The sequence below is a fragment of the Rhinolophus sinicus genome, chromosome 5, assembly GCF_057876585.1.
Source record: "Rhinolophus sinicus isolate RSI-liver-muscle chromosome 5, RSI-T2T, whole genome shotgun sequence".
In the NCBI taxonomy this organism is placed as follows: domain Eukaryota; kingdom Metazoa; phylum Chordata; class Mammalia; order Chiroptera; family Rhinolophidae; genus Rhinolophus; species Rhinolophus sinicus.
In genome coordinates this window covers 9,381,599-9,395,219 of record NC_142505.1, presented here as the reverse complement: position 1 = coordinate 9,395,219, position 13,621 = coordinate 9,381,599, and the positions used below count along the sequence as shown (strand labels likewise).

At 42.3% G+C, this 13,621-nt stretch overlaps 1 protein-coding gene across 2 annotated transcripts in view; it reads left to right on the top strand.

Moving 5' to 3' along the window:
- The first annotated feature begins 1,716 nt into the window (after nucleotides 1-1,716).
- The window catches only part of LARS2 (leucyl-tRNA synthetase 2, mitochondrial), a 120,313-nt gene continuing 108,408 nt past the window's right edge, over nucleotides 1,717-13,621 (top strand). The window contains exons 1-3 of one of the 2 annotated variants that reach the window (XM_019724060.3): nucleotides 1,717-1,854; nucleotides 5,775-6,030; nucleotides 9,694-9,822. In XM_019724060.3, coding sequence (XP_019579619.3) covers nucleotides 5,797-6,030; nucleotides 9,694-9,822 — 363 coding nt within the window. In that variant the 5' untranslated portion in view covers nucleotides 1,717-1,854; nucleotides 5,775-5,796. Of the gene's footprint in view, nucleotides 1,855-1,885; nucleotides 1,996-5,774; nucleotides 6,031-9,693; nucleotides 9,823-13,621 lie in introns of those variants that run through there. The other variant, XM_074312510.2, reaches the window with a different exon arrangement.

Sequence of the window (13,621 nt, the reverse complement as noted above, 5' to 3'; positions counted from 1 at the left end):
ATGTCAACGTTAGCTTTAATTCATAAGAGGAATGAAATTTTGAACCAAAATAAGAATAGGGGCTAACTTAGAATTTAGTATTTTGGGTAAATTAGAGAAAGGGCATTCTACTTATATATGGTTGTAGCATGACATTCCTGAAGGTTAAATTACTTGAAGTGTGGCCAGTTACTGTGAGAGTCAATGCTTCCATGGTATAAGTTTAAATTAAGCATCCGCTTTAGTGGTAGAGAGATTAGGAAACCTGAAGTGGAATCCTGATTCTGCCATTAACTAGCTGTGTGACCTCAGCAAGTTGTATTCAATCTCTGGGCCTCGGCATCCTTACCTTTGAAGTAAAAGGATTGGACTGGAAGTTGTCTAAGTTCCTAAGGATCTTCCATTCTGCAATTTGGGATGGGTACCATTCTAGCAGGCTAGAGACCCCATTTTGATACCAAACCTTTTACTAACTTGCTATGACCTTGAGCTAGACAGTCAGCTCCTCTGGGCCTCCTGTTTATTCATCTGTACAATGAGTGGGCTGGACTAGAGTGTTCTCAAGATCCTTTCTAACTCTCACGTTCTAAGATAGTGCGTCTCAAATTTCAGTGTCCCTAAGAATCCTCAGGAGATGTTAAAATGCAGTTGGAATCAGCAGGTTTGGGGTGGGGCCTGAAATTCTACATTTCTAGCAAGTTCCCAGGTAAGACTGATGCTGGTCTGGAGACTGCCCTTTGAATAACAAAACATTTGGATTTTGAAATGTCGGGAAACTTTGTTAACAATTTGGAAATTGGTGAAAGAAATTACTGTGTGTCCCTTGGGTGGAGTGATGGTCTGGTATTACCTGGTGCTCTAGGGGTGTGTGCCTTTGTCTTTTATTCAGTTCTGTAAGAGTAGAAATTAAGATATGGAATATGGATAGCAATGGGATGAATTTTGTATAATATTGGTACAATGGATTTCAGCCCTGTAGGAAAAGATTCTAAACATTACTTTTTCTTTTCAATCACTTTTGCACAATTAGCAAATTCGTTTCAGTATCCCTGCTTGCCCACATATGTATATGTTCTTGCCCATATAGGTATGTGTTCTTCAAAATTTCCTTTAAATAGGTTTTACCTTTTTTGAAAATTATATGTTAACATCATTGGTCCTTAGCAATTCATTTATTTATTAAATAGCAAGAAACACTTGCAGGGCAAGGGTGGGGGGGGTGTTACAGGATGGGAAACAAACTCCTCTAGGAAAGCGGGTGGTCAGGCATCATGCTTTCCTGATTTCCAGCCCACGTATTAGGTGAGGAAAACACACTTTACCTCCAATCTTGGCCAAGTAATTAATTCCCCTCCCGGGGCTAGATCACGAAATGGTGGAACACAAAATGTTGTAAGAAGATGCTTAACCGTTAAGTAGCAATAGGTTGAGAGACCTGCCCAAGGCCAGTGGGGGGCTGTAGCTACTCTGGGATTCGAACTCTGACCTCAGGACTCCCCCAGCGCTCTTTACACCACCTGCCGCCTAGTTTATTTTGAGGTCGCTAAACTGATGGCTCTCACACATCGTTAATTGTATGAATTTGACACCTCGAGGTGTCTACAGTCTTCTCGACGCCAGACGCGGGGTAGAGGGCGGGGCCAAAGGGCAGGGCGTGGGGAAAGGGGCGGTCTCTGGGATCGGGGGGCGGAGCCCGGACCCGCCGCGCAGACCGCCCCGCCCCACGGGCTGCCGGGAGTCGGCGACTCGGCTTCGCTGCGCTTCCCGGGGCTCCGCCTCCGCCTATCTGTGTCCGTGGCGGTCGCTATCGATAAAGTTGTTGTTCTGCCAACATGGCGGCGCCCATGGTGACTGATTGTGTAGTGTTCGCCTAAGGTAGGAACCGAGGCGTAAGGAGCCGCAGGCCAGAGCTCTGCAAGTTACCCCCTGACCGGGGCTCCGCGGGACGAGAGACGAGGCCCAGTCTCCTCTCCCCCGGATCGGGAAGTTAAAACTTGCTGGGAACAGGAAGGGAAGGTGGGGACTGGGTTAGGTGGTTTCGGAGCCGTGCAATTTCCGAACTGGAAGTCTCTTAGATCCGCGTCTTTAGACTCTTTGAGCCGTACACCCCGTTGATAGCTCTGGGCCCCTTTCCAGAAAAAACACACGTGCACACATAGGTTTGTACCCAAGTTCCTCTTCCGCACTCTTACCCTACCCCACTTGATCCGCGGATCTTTGCTCCCTGGGCGAGGGGTTTGGACTCTGTTACAGGCCATCTAGTGCATCTCTGTGGCCCACAGGTCATTGCCACAGCATTTAAGTGCTCGAAGAGCCTCAGAGACCATTTGGGTTGACCCCCTCATCTTAAGGAGAAGCTGAGGGTCCAGGCAGGAAATAATTTGTCTGAGATCAGACAGGGAATTTTAGTAGTTGCAAAAGCCAAGGTACGTTTTTTTTTTTTGTTGTTGTTTTTTGGTCACAAAACTTTGTTTCTTTAAGATTGCTTTTTCCCAGGTACATTCTCATACACTTTCTTTTGGGCGTATCCAAATGACTTCACGTGCAGAATTCTCCATATGTTCTGTTTCTTCGCCTGGCTTCTAGGTTTCTCTGTCCGTATATGGTTGTCAATTTGGGTCCAGTGAGGCCCCTCCATCAGTGATAACATGCCACAACCTCCACCATTCTCAAAAAACTTAATCTTAAGCCCCAAATGAGGTTGAGGTCAGGGCTGACTCTAAAGAAAAGTTGGGTGGTGGGGATTGATGCTTTGGAAGGATCAGCTAATATGGTGGAAGAAGATAACATTCCAAACATCTGGGAAAGGAACTGGAGAAGACAGCTGTGAGAGAAAAGGGCCAAATTGATCCTAAACACAAGACATGTGCCACACCTTCCACATGTATCCGATGGGCATAGTCCTCTAATAAAATGGCTGCTCCTTGTTATCAGGAATAGGCAGTACCTATCAGGGCTTTGGTTGCGGAGTGGCCAACATGGGGCCTGGGAAGTAAAGGACAGGAACTGAAGCGAGCTCCAGGAAGTCCTGTGATAAATAATAGCCCTGAATACACTATATACTGAGTCCCACTGAGTCTTGGGAACCCTCTAATACAAAGAGTGTGAACTTTTCTTAAAGGGTCTTGACACTATGTAGATTGCAACCCAGAGAGGGGAATCAGTTTACATTCCCACCAGCAGTGTATAATAATGTACATTTCTTTTAACAGGTTTTTACCAATCTTATAAGCAAAATATTGTTTTAATTTGCATTTTTTGATTAGTTGTAAGTTGATCTTTTTCATATATTTATTAGCCATTTGTATTTCCTCTTTTTTTCCTTTGCTCGTTTTAAAAATTAAGTTTTTAATGTTTCTCTTCTGATATGTGAACTCTTTGTAGAGTAGGATAATCTTTTGTTGTTGCAGTTTTGGCAGTTTTCTCTCGGCTTAATGTTTGCTTTCTAATTTTGTTCATGGTGTTTTTGATATACAGATGTTTTACATTTAGAGAGAGATTATTAATATTTTCCTTTCTGAATTCTTCCATTGCTTTTATTCTCAGGACAAAACATCCTGCACCTTGTAAAGAATTATTAAGTACTCATCTATATTTTTGCCTTGTTTTATGGTATTAAAAAAAATTCTTTATATGGGATTTACTATGGTTTATGGTTTGAGGTGGAGCTCTAATTTGAATTTTACCCCCATTCACTGAATAATCTATCACTTTCTAATCTACTTGTTCTTTTTTCTTCATGAACTTTAAGTTCTTTAAAATACCCAGATCTATTTCAGGATTCTATAGTCTATATCATTGGTTTGTGTAAAGGAAACATTCTTAGAGAGCCAGGTATTGTGCAAACATTTTTAGAAAGCTTGTTCTTGTTGTGTAGACATGGAATGTAGTTATAAATTGTTTATAATTTGGTGCATAGTATAGTAAATAAGTTATAGAAACAGGATTAGAATTTTAAGTGAAAGAATGACCCTCGTATTGCTCATATTGGTGACCTGTGTGCACTCTGGTATTTCATTTGTCATAATGGCAAATGAAATACCAGCATTGAAACCAAAAATTTGCAAGACTGCAGTTCAGGTCAGTTTGTATTTTTATCATTTTGTTGTTTCCCATTGTTTATATTTGAGAGGATAGTTCAAAACACTCTACTTATGTGTTCTTAGGGAATGTAGTCTAGGAGAGAAACAGCAGGCATCTTTCTGCGTGCCCTTTGCTAAACTGGCATTCTTTGACTTGTAAAGATAGAGAAACACTGGCAGGCAGTAAGAGAACCATAAAATCCATGACCCTTGTAGGTCAAATTATGTAGAAACTCAATTCCTAAAAATAAATGCAATAGCCTTAATTGTACAAAGTCTCTCTACATTAGGTTGGTCGTATGGAATTGCTGATAATTCAATTGGTTTTATATAGTTCACCCTTATATCTATAGTCATATCTACTTACTTTAAAATAGCCAAGCCCAATGTATAGGGAGTTTTTTGTTTTGTTTTGTTTTTTGTTTTTTGTCTGTTTCTGATTCCACCCCCAAAGAAGCAAGAGGTGTTAAATACAGTGAGAACTGGTACGTCAAGAATTGGTATGGCAGACCAACATGTAAACTTGTAAAATGCCATCTCTGTGATGCCATTTTATGTGAGTGTGAAGTTCACTTACATAAGCTTGTAATGAACCCTCTTCTTAGCATTTGTGACCCAGTACCTTTGTGAAACAAGCCAAACCCTAGTAGATACGGAAAACATTTTGAGAGAATGGAAGAACTAACATCAGCTTAGAGAGCCAGGCTCTTCCTATATTTCTATCTTGGTTTTGATAGATCTATTATGAAAACACGGCAGAGTTTTGACCATTTATTCATAAATCTTAATATTTGATGACCTGTCACTTCCACCTTTTTAATAGTGATGCAGTATGAAACCTCTCCCAGGGGATCATTTCTGGAATTCACCTTTGGAGGAAACCAATGAAATATTCAAATTGAATTTTGAATCACAGCTGGATATCCTGGCAGGTCCCAACCTATGGGTTATATTTCTAAAAACTATAACTCACCAATGTTACATGTATATGTTTATTTGTTTGCTTTTTACCTGTTTTTCTCTACTAGTACGTAAGTGCCGTGAAAGAAGGGCCTTTGTTTTTGTTCACTGCTGTATCCCCAGTGCCTTGAACTGTGTGGACCTAGTGGCACTCAGTAATATTTGGTAAACGAATGGAGAACTGAATGAATAAGCAGTCTTCTAAATAATGATTATTTCCCGGTTCAGCCTACTGAGTATATTTAATTCATAATATATATGAAAAATGTTAGTAATCGCTCAGAGTCTCTGGTCCTACTGGGAGACCTGTGTTCAGATCCCTTCTGGTATTTGAGCCTAAGGCCAAGCCAAGATATGCTTGGAGCTTTTTGAAGCCTGGACTCTAGGGAGTGAAGCCTGCTGGACAGGCCCTGGGCTGGTCTAAAGGGAAGGGAGGGAGGGGGCTCTGTTCCCCCGACGCTGTCTGTGAGGTTGTGGCAGGAGCTGACCCAGGCAGTGGTCTCCATTTGTTCCTCTGGGGTTTTTGTATCTTTGGGGTTTGGGGTCACTGAGCACCTTTATATTTTCCATTAAAAAGATTGTGCTTAGCTCAACTGAACTTCTGAAATATTCTTTTCAGGGAAAGAAATCATCAAAAGAACAAGAGGAAAGCATGTGAACAAGTAGGGAACACTGGGCTATGGTGACTGGAAGGACACGCTCAGGAGAGGGTTCCAGGCAGCTCACCACTGTGCTTTCTGCCCTCTTTTTCAGGGTCTTTCCGGTTTTCTGAAGAATGGCTTCTGCTTGGCAGAGATTGGGTTTCTATGCCTCGCTTCAGAAAAGACAGCTAAATGGTGGGCCAGGTGTCCTCAGTTGGGGAATGAGGGTGATTCCAGGATGGACCAGAGGCATTTACAGTGCCACGGGACAGTGGACGAAAGAGTATACGTTGCAGACAAGAAAAGATGTTGAGAGATGGTGGCATCAACGAATAAAAGAACAGGCCTCAAAAATTTCAGAAGCTGATGTGAGTATTTTGATAGATTCTGAGAGGGTAGAGAAGAGGGGTTAAGGGTGTGGACTTGGGGGTCAGACTGCCCGGTTCAAATAGTTATTAAGTATGTGACCTTGATCCAAATGATTGAATCTCTCTTTGCTTCAGTTTTCTTACCTCAAATGGACAGGGATAATAGTAGTGCCTGCTGAGGCCTGGGATGCTTGTGAAGGATAAATGAGATCAAAGAAAGGTTGCGCATTTACGAGTTTCCATGTGGTACATAAGGTCCTTGCAGATAGCACCACACCGGGTATTCTGGAGCAGCTTTTCCTGGGGAAGCTCATCAAGACAGCAGCCATAGCAAGTGTGGGGTCCCTCGTGGTCCATTGCATAGTGGGGCAGCACACAGGGATCTGGCCCGGTCGGATATGAGAGATATCTGGGCCCCCTCAGTGGTGGAACTTTCAAGCTGCATCGTCCGAGAAGTACCTGCCCCTCCCCTGCTATGGCCTTGGCCTCCAGTCCTGTTCTGCTACCTCAGCATCATGGTTTGGGAGGTACCAGGCCTTCCCCAGAGTGGTCTGAGGCTGGAGTCCAACCTTGCAGTAGCAGCTGTGTGAGTTAGTGGACCCATGGCTTCTGGGCCATAAGCACCAGCTCAGTTCTCTACCTGATTTGCTGAAGTACTTGGCTGGAGCCAGTTTCCATGGAGCGCTCTGCGGGAGGCTGGTCCTTCTCTGCGAGGCCAGCCTGCTGGGGATCAGGCTTGGATGCATTACCAATTACTGCTAGTCAGAAAACCTGGTCCTGAGAGAGGGGTAGCGTCTGACAAGTGAAATGATAAAAAGGAAGGTTTGACTACAATGTATAATTATGCGATGAAAGCTTGACTTTACTCATTAGGAACTGAAAAGCCTTCTTGGCAATATGATCAGACTCATCTGACTAAATGTATCTTGGAAGCGAACGTTAGGGAGCAGTTTAATTCAGAATAAGGATCGTAAAATTAGCTTTTTTTTTCTTTTGGTTTAGATTATAATTCAGTGACTTCCAAACATTTTGAAGTTGTGATTTTTTGATTTTGTAACATCTCATTCTTCTTAAGCGCGTGTGTGTGTGTGTTAATGATTAAATGGATAAAAAAAAACTATGTTTCAGTAATTGGGTAAATAGCTTTAGGGACATTGTGGGTGATCCCCTAGTGGCACTCTGTCAGGGTTTGAATCCGGGAATGGGGAGAGAGCACCTGATGAGGAGTCTGGAGCCTGGGGGGGGGGGGGGGGGTGACTGGCTCTGCCCCGGAATCAGTGTGAACTTGGCAACGTCATTAACCTCCTTGATCCTTTTTAACCTTCGCCTTGTTTATCTCGCGGAAGTGTTTTGAAAAACAAATGAGAAAATGTGACCGAACGCATTTTATAAACTGAAATGTTATAGAAATGAAAGATATAAGAGGATAAAAATGTGTGGTATGTCTTTGTTAGGAACTGAGATTTGAATGGATGCAGGTGGGTGTTGAAATATTTATAATGGACCTCACTGTGCTATTAGATACATTTGAAACCCACCCGAATGAGTTTCTAGAAGTTGAATATTTTGCCATCATCATCAAGATCATCATCATAAAAAGAACCTCCGTTTAATGAGTATTTTGCTATGTGTTAGACACCATCTGTCCATTTATTATCTCATTTAATCCTGAAACAACCCTGAGAGTAGGTATTATTATCCTCTTTTGTGGGGGTAAGAAAACTGAGGCTCAGGGGGAGGTTTGGCAGTTTGTTGAGATGCACAACTAACGTGTGGCAGAGCCAGGATGCCGACCCGACACCTTGATCCCACGTTTCCTGAGCTCGTGCTCTCACCCGGACCTTCTTTTGCCTCCCCTTTGATTTAGAGATTGTAGACCGAGCCCAGAAAGGCAAAGGCATTTGCCAAAGGTCTCAGGGCAGCGGCAAAGCTCAGATCAGAACTGGGGCGCCAGGCTCCTCCCTACTGAGCCCTCCTCTTTGTCACCCTCCAGGCTCTTCAGAGCTGGATCTATAAAGAGGCAGACGTTATCTTTCTCCTGACATCAGACGCTGGCAAAAATAATAGGACCCATTTATAAAGACCATCCTTTTCCCATTGCTTGCAATCTTAATTTCTCTTAAAGGCTGAGATTCCTACACTTTTATATAATTATAAAAATTTTCCTTTCAGTCAGATTCCTGCTTAGAACATTAACTCCCATGGTTCCTTGTCTTCTTTCCACCCACAGAGGATAGAATGCATTTCATTGTCACAGAGGAAAATGACTTAATTCACACAGGACGCAAAAGGCAGGGGCAGGCAATAAGCCGACCACCTTTTCTGCAATAAACGAAAATATTCATGAATATTAAAGACTTTTGCTAGCAATACTTTTCTACATATTTCCTTAAACTCAGTTTTGGAGTTTGGCTTAGCTACTATGTAATGAATCACTCACTTTTACATAAATGTAATCTTTGTGGGACAGGCATGCGAAAAGGAGATGCTAATGAAGAACTTAGATGTGGAAAATATTTGGGGCAAGAGTGATTGTTAAATAAACAATATCAAAACTAAGTATATCACTATACTAAAAGCAATGTGATTTTAATAAAAGAAAAATAGGTTTAATGTAAATACGTTAAAATGAAAAACTAGAAATACTTGATATCAAGGGTTTTCTTGTTTTTTACGGGTCCCAAAGAATTCTGTAACAGCTGTTTTCCCATGTCCCTAGAAACGAATAGAGTGGAAGGCTTATTTCTGATGCTGTGCCAAGTAACAGAATGAGATCTTGCACCTCCTTTGAGAGACTTGTTTACAAGCTGAGAGGATTATCTGTGACTTGACTTCTTAAAGACAGTCCTCACTGACTTCTGAATCTCAGGTCCTCTCTCACACTCCTGAGGTTTTCCAAAGAGTTATGGATCCGCAGTTTCCAATTAAAGTGCGTGATCAATGTGCTGCTTTCCATCCATTTATATAAATCAATAGCAGTTGTCACTTCAGCATTTCAAGATGATTTTCTAGTTTGTGTAGAGTAGTTCCAGCCTCCTTATTTATTCCCTTTTCCCTTTTCTTCTTTCAGTCAGCTTTACTTACCACTCGCTGGTAATTTCTAAAGGATGGGCAATACGGAGAAAGTCGTCTATTTTGCCACATGATTGTGGCTCTGTTAAAAGTTTGTTTAACTTCTTTGCTGAAGGAAGTTTAAAGCAAGGGGTCAAATGAGATTTGGAAAGCATCTGATTTCTTGTTTCTTCTGCTCCCCTGATTACAGTTGGCTGTGTCAATTATCAGTCATGCAAATACTTAGCAAAAAATAACCCTCCCCCCAACACATACCGACTTTCCCCGAAAATAAGACCTAGCCAAACAATCAGCTCTAATGCATCTTTTGGAGCAAAAATTAACACAAGACCCGGTCTTATTTTACTGTAATATAAGACCGGATCTTGTAATATAATGTAATATAATATAGTATGTAATACCGGGTCTTTAGCTCAAACCAGGGCTTTGAATTTTGGGTTTTGACATTTTTGTCAATTTACATTATGGGGACAATTTTTTAAAAAGGCAACTTCAAAATGTTAAATGATGACCTTGAGTCAAGTGTGTGTGCAGGGTTCGCAGTAAATGCTGAATAAATACTCATCGTCATTCTTGACCATTCTTTCCTAGATGTCCAAGCCCAAGTTTTACGTGCTCTCCATGTTCCCTTACCCTTCTGGCAAGCTGCACATGGGCCACGTGCGCGTCTACACCATCAGCGACACCATCGCACGGTTCCAGAAGATGAGAGGGATGCAGGTGAGGGAAGGTGCCTACGGGACAGCCCTTTTCTGCTCACTCAGGACGAGCATGTCATAATGTGTGTTCAAGACAAATGGAGAAAACCGATTGTATTATAGTTAGGGTGAGGACAGCTGTGGAGACAAACATGAAAAGCTCAGTGTTTCCTTTTATGAATGGGAAGACATTAGAATAAAGCTTCTAGATTAGTTGGGTGGGGGGCAGCCATGTGTTGGATGTTGTGCTGAGGATGGAGATGGGGTGGGGTGGGGGGAAAGGTAGCCACAGATGTGGGTAACACATGATGCCCCCCAGGAACTAGTTTGCAACCTGATGAGGGTGAAACGCATAGATAGATAATCACGTATAGGGGGGTGAATCCGACAGTATAAATATGGATCAGATGTAGTGAGGAGGAGGTGGGGCCACAAGATACTTCTCTCTTTGTATTTGATATTTTCTATATTCTCTAAGGAGCATGTAAAATTTTTGTAAGAAAAAATATTTGGAGAGTAACAGCTCTGGGGGAGTTGGTAAAGGCTCCACCAAAGAGGGACCATCTGACATGGATCTGATAGGATGACGAGGGAGGAGGAGAAAGACCCTTCGTTGGCTGATGGGGGTCAGGCCCCTTCCCCGCATTGCCAGTTACCCCAGAGCCTGCTCTGTACTCTTCCGTGACACATCATCTGTCCGATGAGGTGGGAATAATCGTTGTACCTTCGTTAGCTGCTTACAGAGAGGCAGGATGGAAGAGGGAGAGGCTGAGAGCACGGACCACGGAACCAAAAGGCTAGGATGCACATACCTCCTCTGAACACTTCCTTCCTGTGTGACCTTTGACGAGACACTTAATTAAGCGCTCTAAGATGCAGTTTTCTTTCATCTGTAAAGTGGAGAGAAACTAGTACCTGCCCATTGGCCTGTTGTAAGGATTCAAAGAGGTGACCATGAGGCACTTGGCACAAACCTGGTGCATAATAGTAACCAATAAATATTAGCACTGCCAGCGGAGGGCTGGAGACTGCTCATGCCTGCTCAGTCCGGCTCCCGGGAGCCCTCTGTGCAGCTCTGCCCAATTCTGTGTTTATCAGTCACCTTAGGAGCTTAAAATCCAACGTGTCAGGAGTACTGATACCATGGAAATCAGCAAACACTGCAAATCAAGGCTTTTTCCTCCAAAGAGCTGGTTGTTAGACCGTAACTGGCTCTCGCACTGGCTAATATTAACCTGTCAGGGCCTGTACAAATGATATTCGCCATCTCCCAGTTCTTTGTAAAGTTTTTCTTTTAGAAAGTGTATCCTTGTCACAGTTGGTTTGAAAGTTTATGCTGAATTGACGGACGTTCGCAGCAAGAAGTATTCCTAAAAAGGAAGTCAAGTTACAAAGTCTCGTCTCTTTGTCCCTTGAAGAGTTAATAACTTTATACTATCAGATTCTGAGATTTGTGTTCTACTTTAAGATGGCCAAAGGTGTTTGTCTCCCTGGTTTATGCCAGGTGTCATTTCCCCTAGACATTGCTTTTCATCATTTCTGCTGTGTTTATTAGAAAGAGGCGGTGTGGAATGAGTTGGCCCTTTGCCTGAAGTATAATTCTTTAACTGTGATTCTTCAACTTGATTTATCTCTTTATTATTATTATTATTATTATTATTATTATTATTTTTTACTTATGCCAACTTATTTTGGACAAATAGTGAGTGCGGACAAATCACGGAAGATGAAGCTTTTACAGCAAAACTACCTTTATGATAAGGTGCAGAGAAGCCTGTGGGCAGATAGGTGGTTGCGGGGCGTAGGAGGGGATTCTAACTTCCTTGGACGGATGAGACGTTACAGAGAAAAAGCTCAAGGCAGAGTTCCAGGCCCAGACGTACTGGGACCCTTGTAGGCAGCTCAGGCCCACAAGATGGCATGGAGTCGCCTACAGTCACAGAGGCTCAAGGTCAGGCTGGATCCAGGAATTGGACAACCTTTCCAGCTGAGTGACACTGCACATGTCACTTAGTATCTCTGAATGTCATTTTCCTCATCTTTAACGTAGAGATAACAGTAATTCTTCTCTCATGGGGTGTTGTGCAGGTTAAATGAGTTAGTACATGTGTCTGACACATAATAAGCCCTTAATAAATGGTAGCTGTGATTATTATACTGATGTGATTTACTCTGAGAAGTCATTCATCACCATTTGTTTTATTTTTTATTTTTCAACAAACAACGAATATGTGTTGAATGCCTATTACGTGCCAGACTTTCACCACCATTTAATAAATGAATCCCTGCCCTCTTCTGCCTGGAGTCCTGTGTGAAGCTGCCTTCTGAGAAGCAGCTTGACTGCAAATCATTATCTGCAATTTGTATTATTTCTCCTGCGATTTGATTGGTGCCTGAAACCACCACTTGCTATTTGGCTTCAGTCTTAGCCTGTGTGATCAGCAGGCACTTATTTTTTTATTTCTCATAATGCTATTTCTTAGTGTACCTTAGAATTACCTCGCAAATCTCTTTGTTCTTCAGTGTTAGTTGCTCTGTGTAAGATGATGAGCGATCTTTTGGGGTTATCCTCCAGGTTTCCCTGACATTAATTCCATGTTAATTTTTATAGCCCATACTTAAATCAGATCACCCCAAATATAACTGCCAAATTTGGTGAACGTCTGTCCTGCCGTTTTCAAGTGATACAGCAAAAGAGAAACAGAAATCTCTGTAATCGTCAACATTGTGCAAGCCTGTTCAGCTGCCTCTTGGTTTAAAATCCTTCTTTCCCAATGTCGGGACGAGTCAGGGGAGGGATAGCTAGTCTGGAATAACAGGGTCTGACACGTGTATTGATTAATTCATGCAATAGTCATTGAGCACCAGCTTTATTCTAAACACTGGGCTTTCTACGGTATTATAGAGAAACACAGTTGACCTTTGAACAGTGCAGGGGTTCGGGGCACCAGCACCACCCCAGCGCAGTCAAAAATCCAAATATAACCTTGGAGTCCCCAGAAACTTAACTACAGTCGGCTCTTGGTATCCATGGGGGATTAGTTCAAAATCAGTCAGTAGGCCTAAGAAAAATTCAGCCAGCTTTGACTCTTTCCACAGCTTGTTAATTTGATGGTTGGTTTGCTTTGTTCTTGAGTAGAGATTTGCGAGGTAATTCTAAGGTACACTAAGAAATAGCATTATGAGAAATAAAAAAAATATGGGAGTGACCCATGCACCAAGTCTGCTCCCTTCAAGGCCACCAGTGACCTCTGTGGACAGATCTCTGTCCTCATCTTTCTTATCCTTAGCACCATGTAAGACTGTAGACCATTTCTTCCTCCTTGAAACTCTGTTCTCTTGGCGTGAGACTCCACTCTTCAGGGTTTTCTCCTGCATCTTGGCTTCTTCCTCCCAGTTTACTCCACAGGTTTTTCCTGCTCCACTCCATCTTTACATATTGTCAGGCTGAGAAAGTTCCCCTCTGTTCCTAGTTTGCTGAGAATTTTTCTGATGAATGGGTGTGGATTTTTGTGAAATGCCTTTATGCACCAGTCATCTTCCGGAGCTGATATGTGATTTTTCTTCTTTAATCTGTTAACATGATGTTTTATGTTGATTGATTTTGTTAAATATTAAACCAACTTGGGGTTCCTGGGACAAATTTCATTTGGCCATGATGCATTTTTTTTAATGTATGTATGGCTCTATTCAATTTTTTAATATTCCTATGTGCATGAGAGAGACTGATCTGTAATTTTCTTTTCTTGTAATGTGTTTGTCTGGTTTGGATATCAGCGTTCTGCTGGCCTCATAAAACAAGCTAGAAAGTGTTCCCTAAC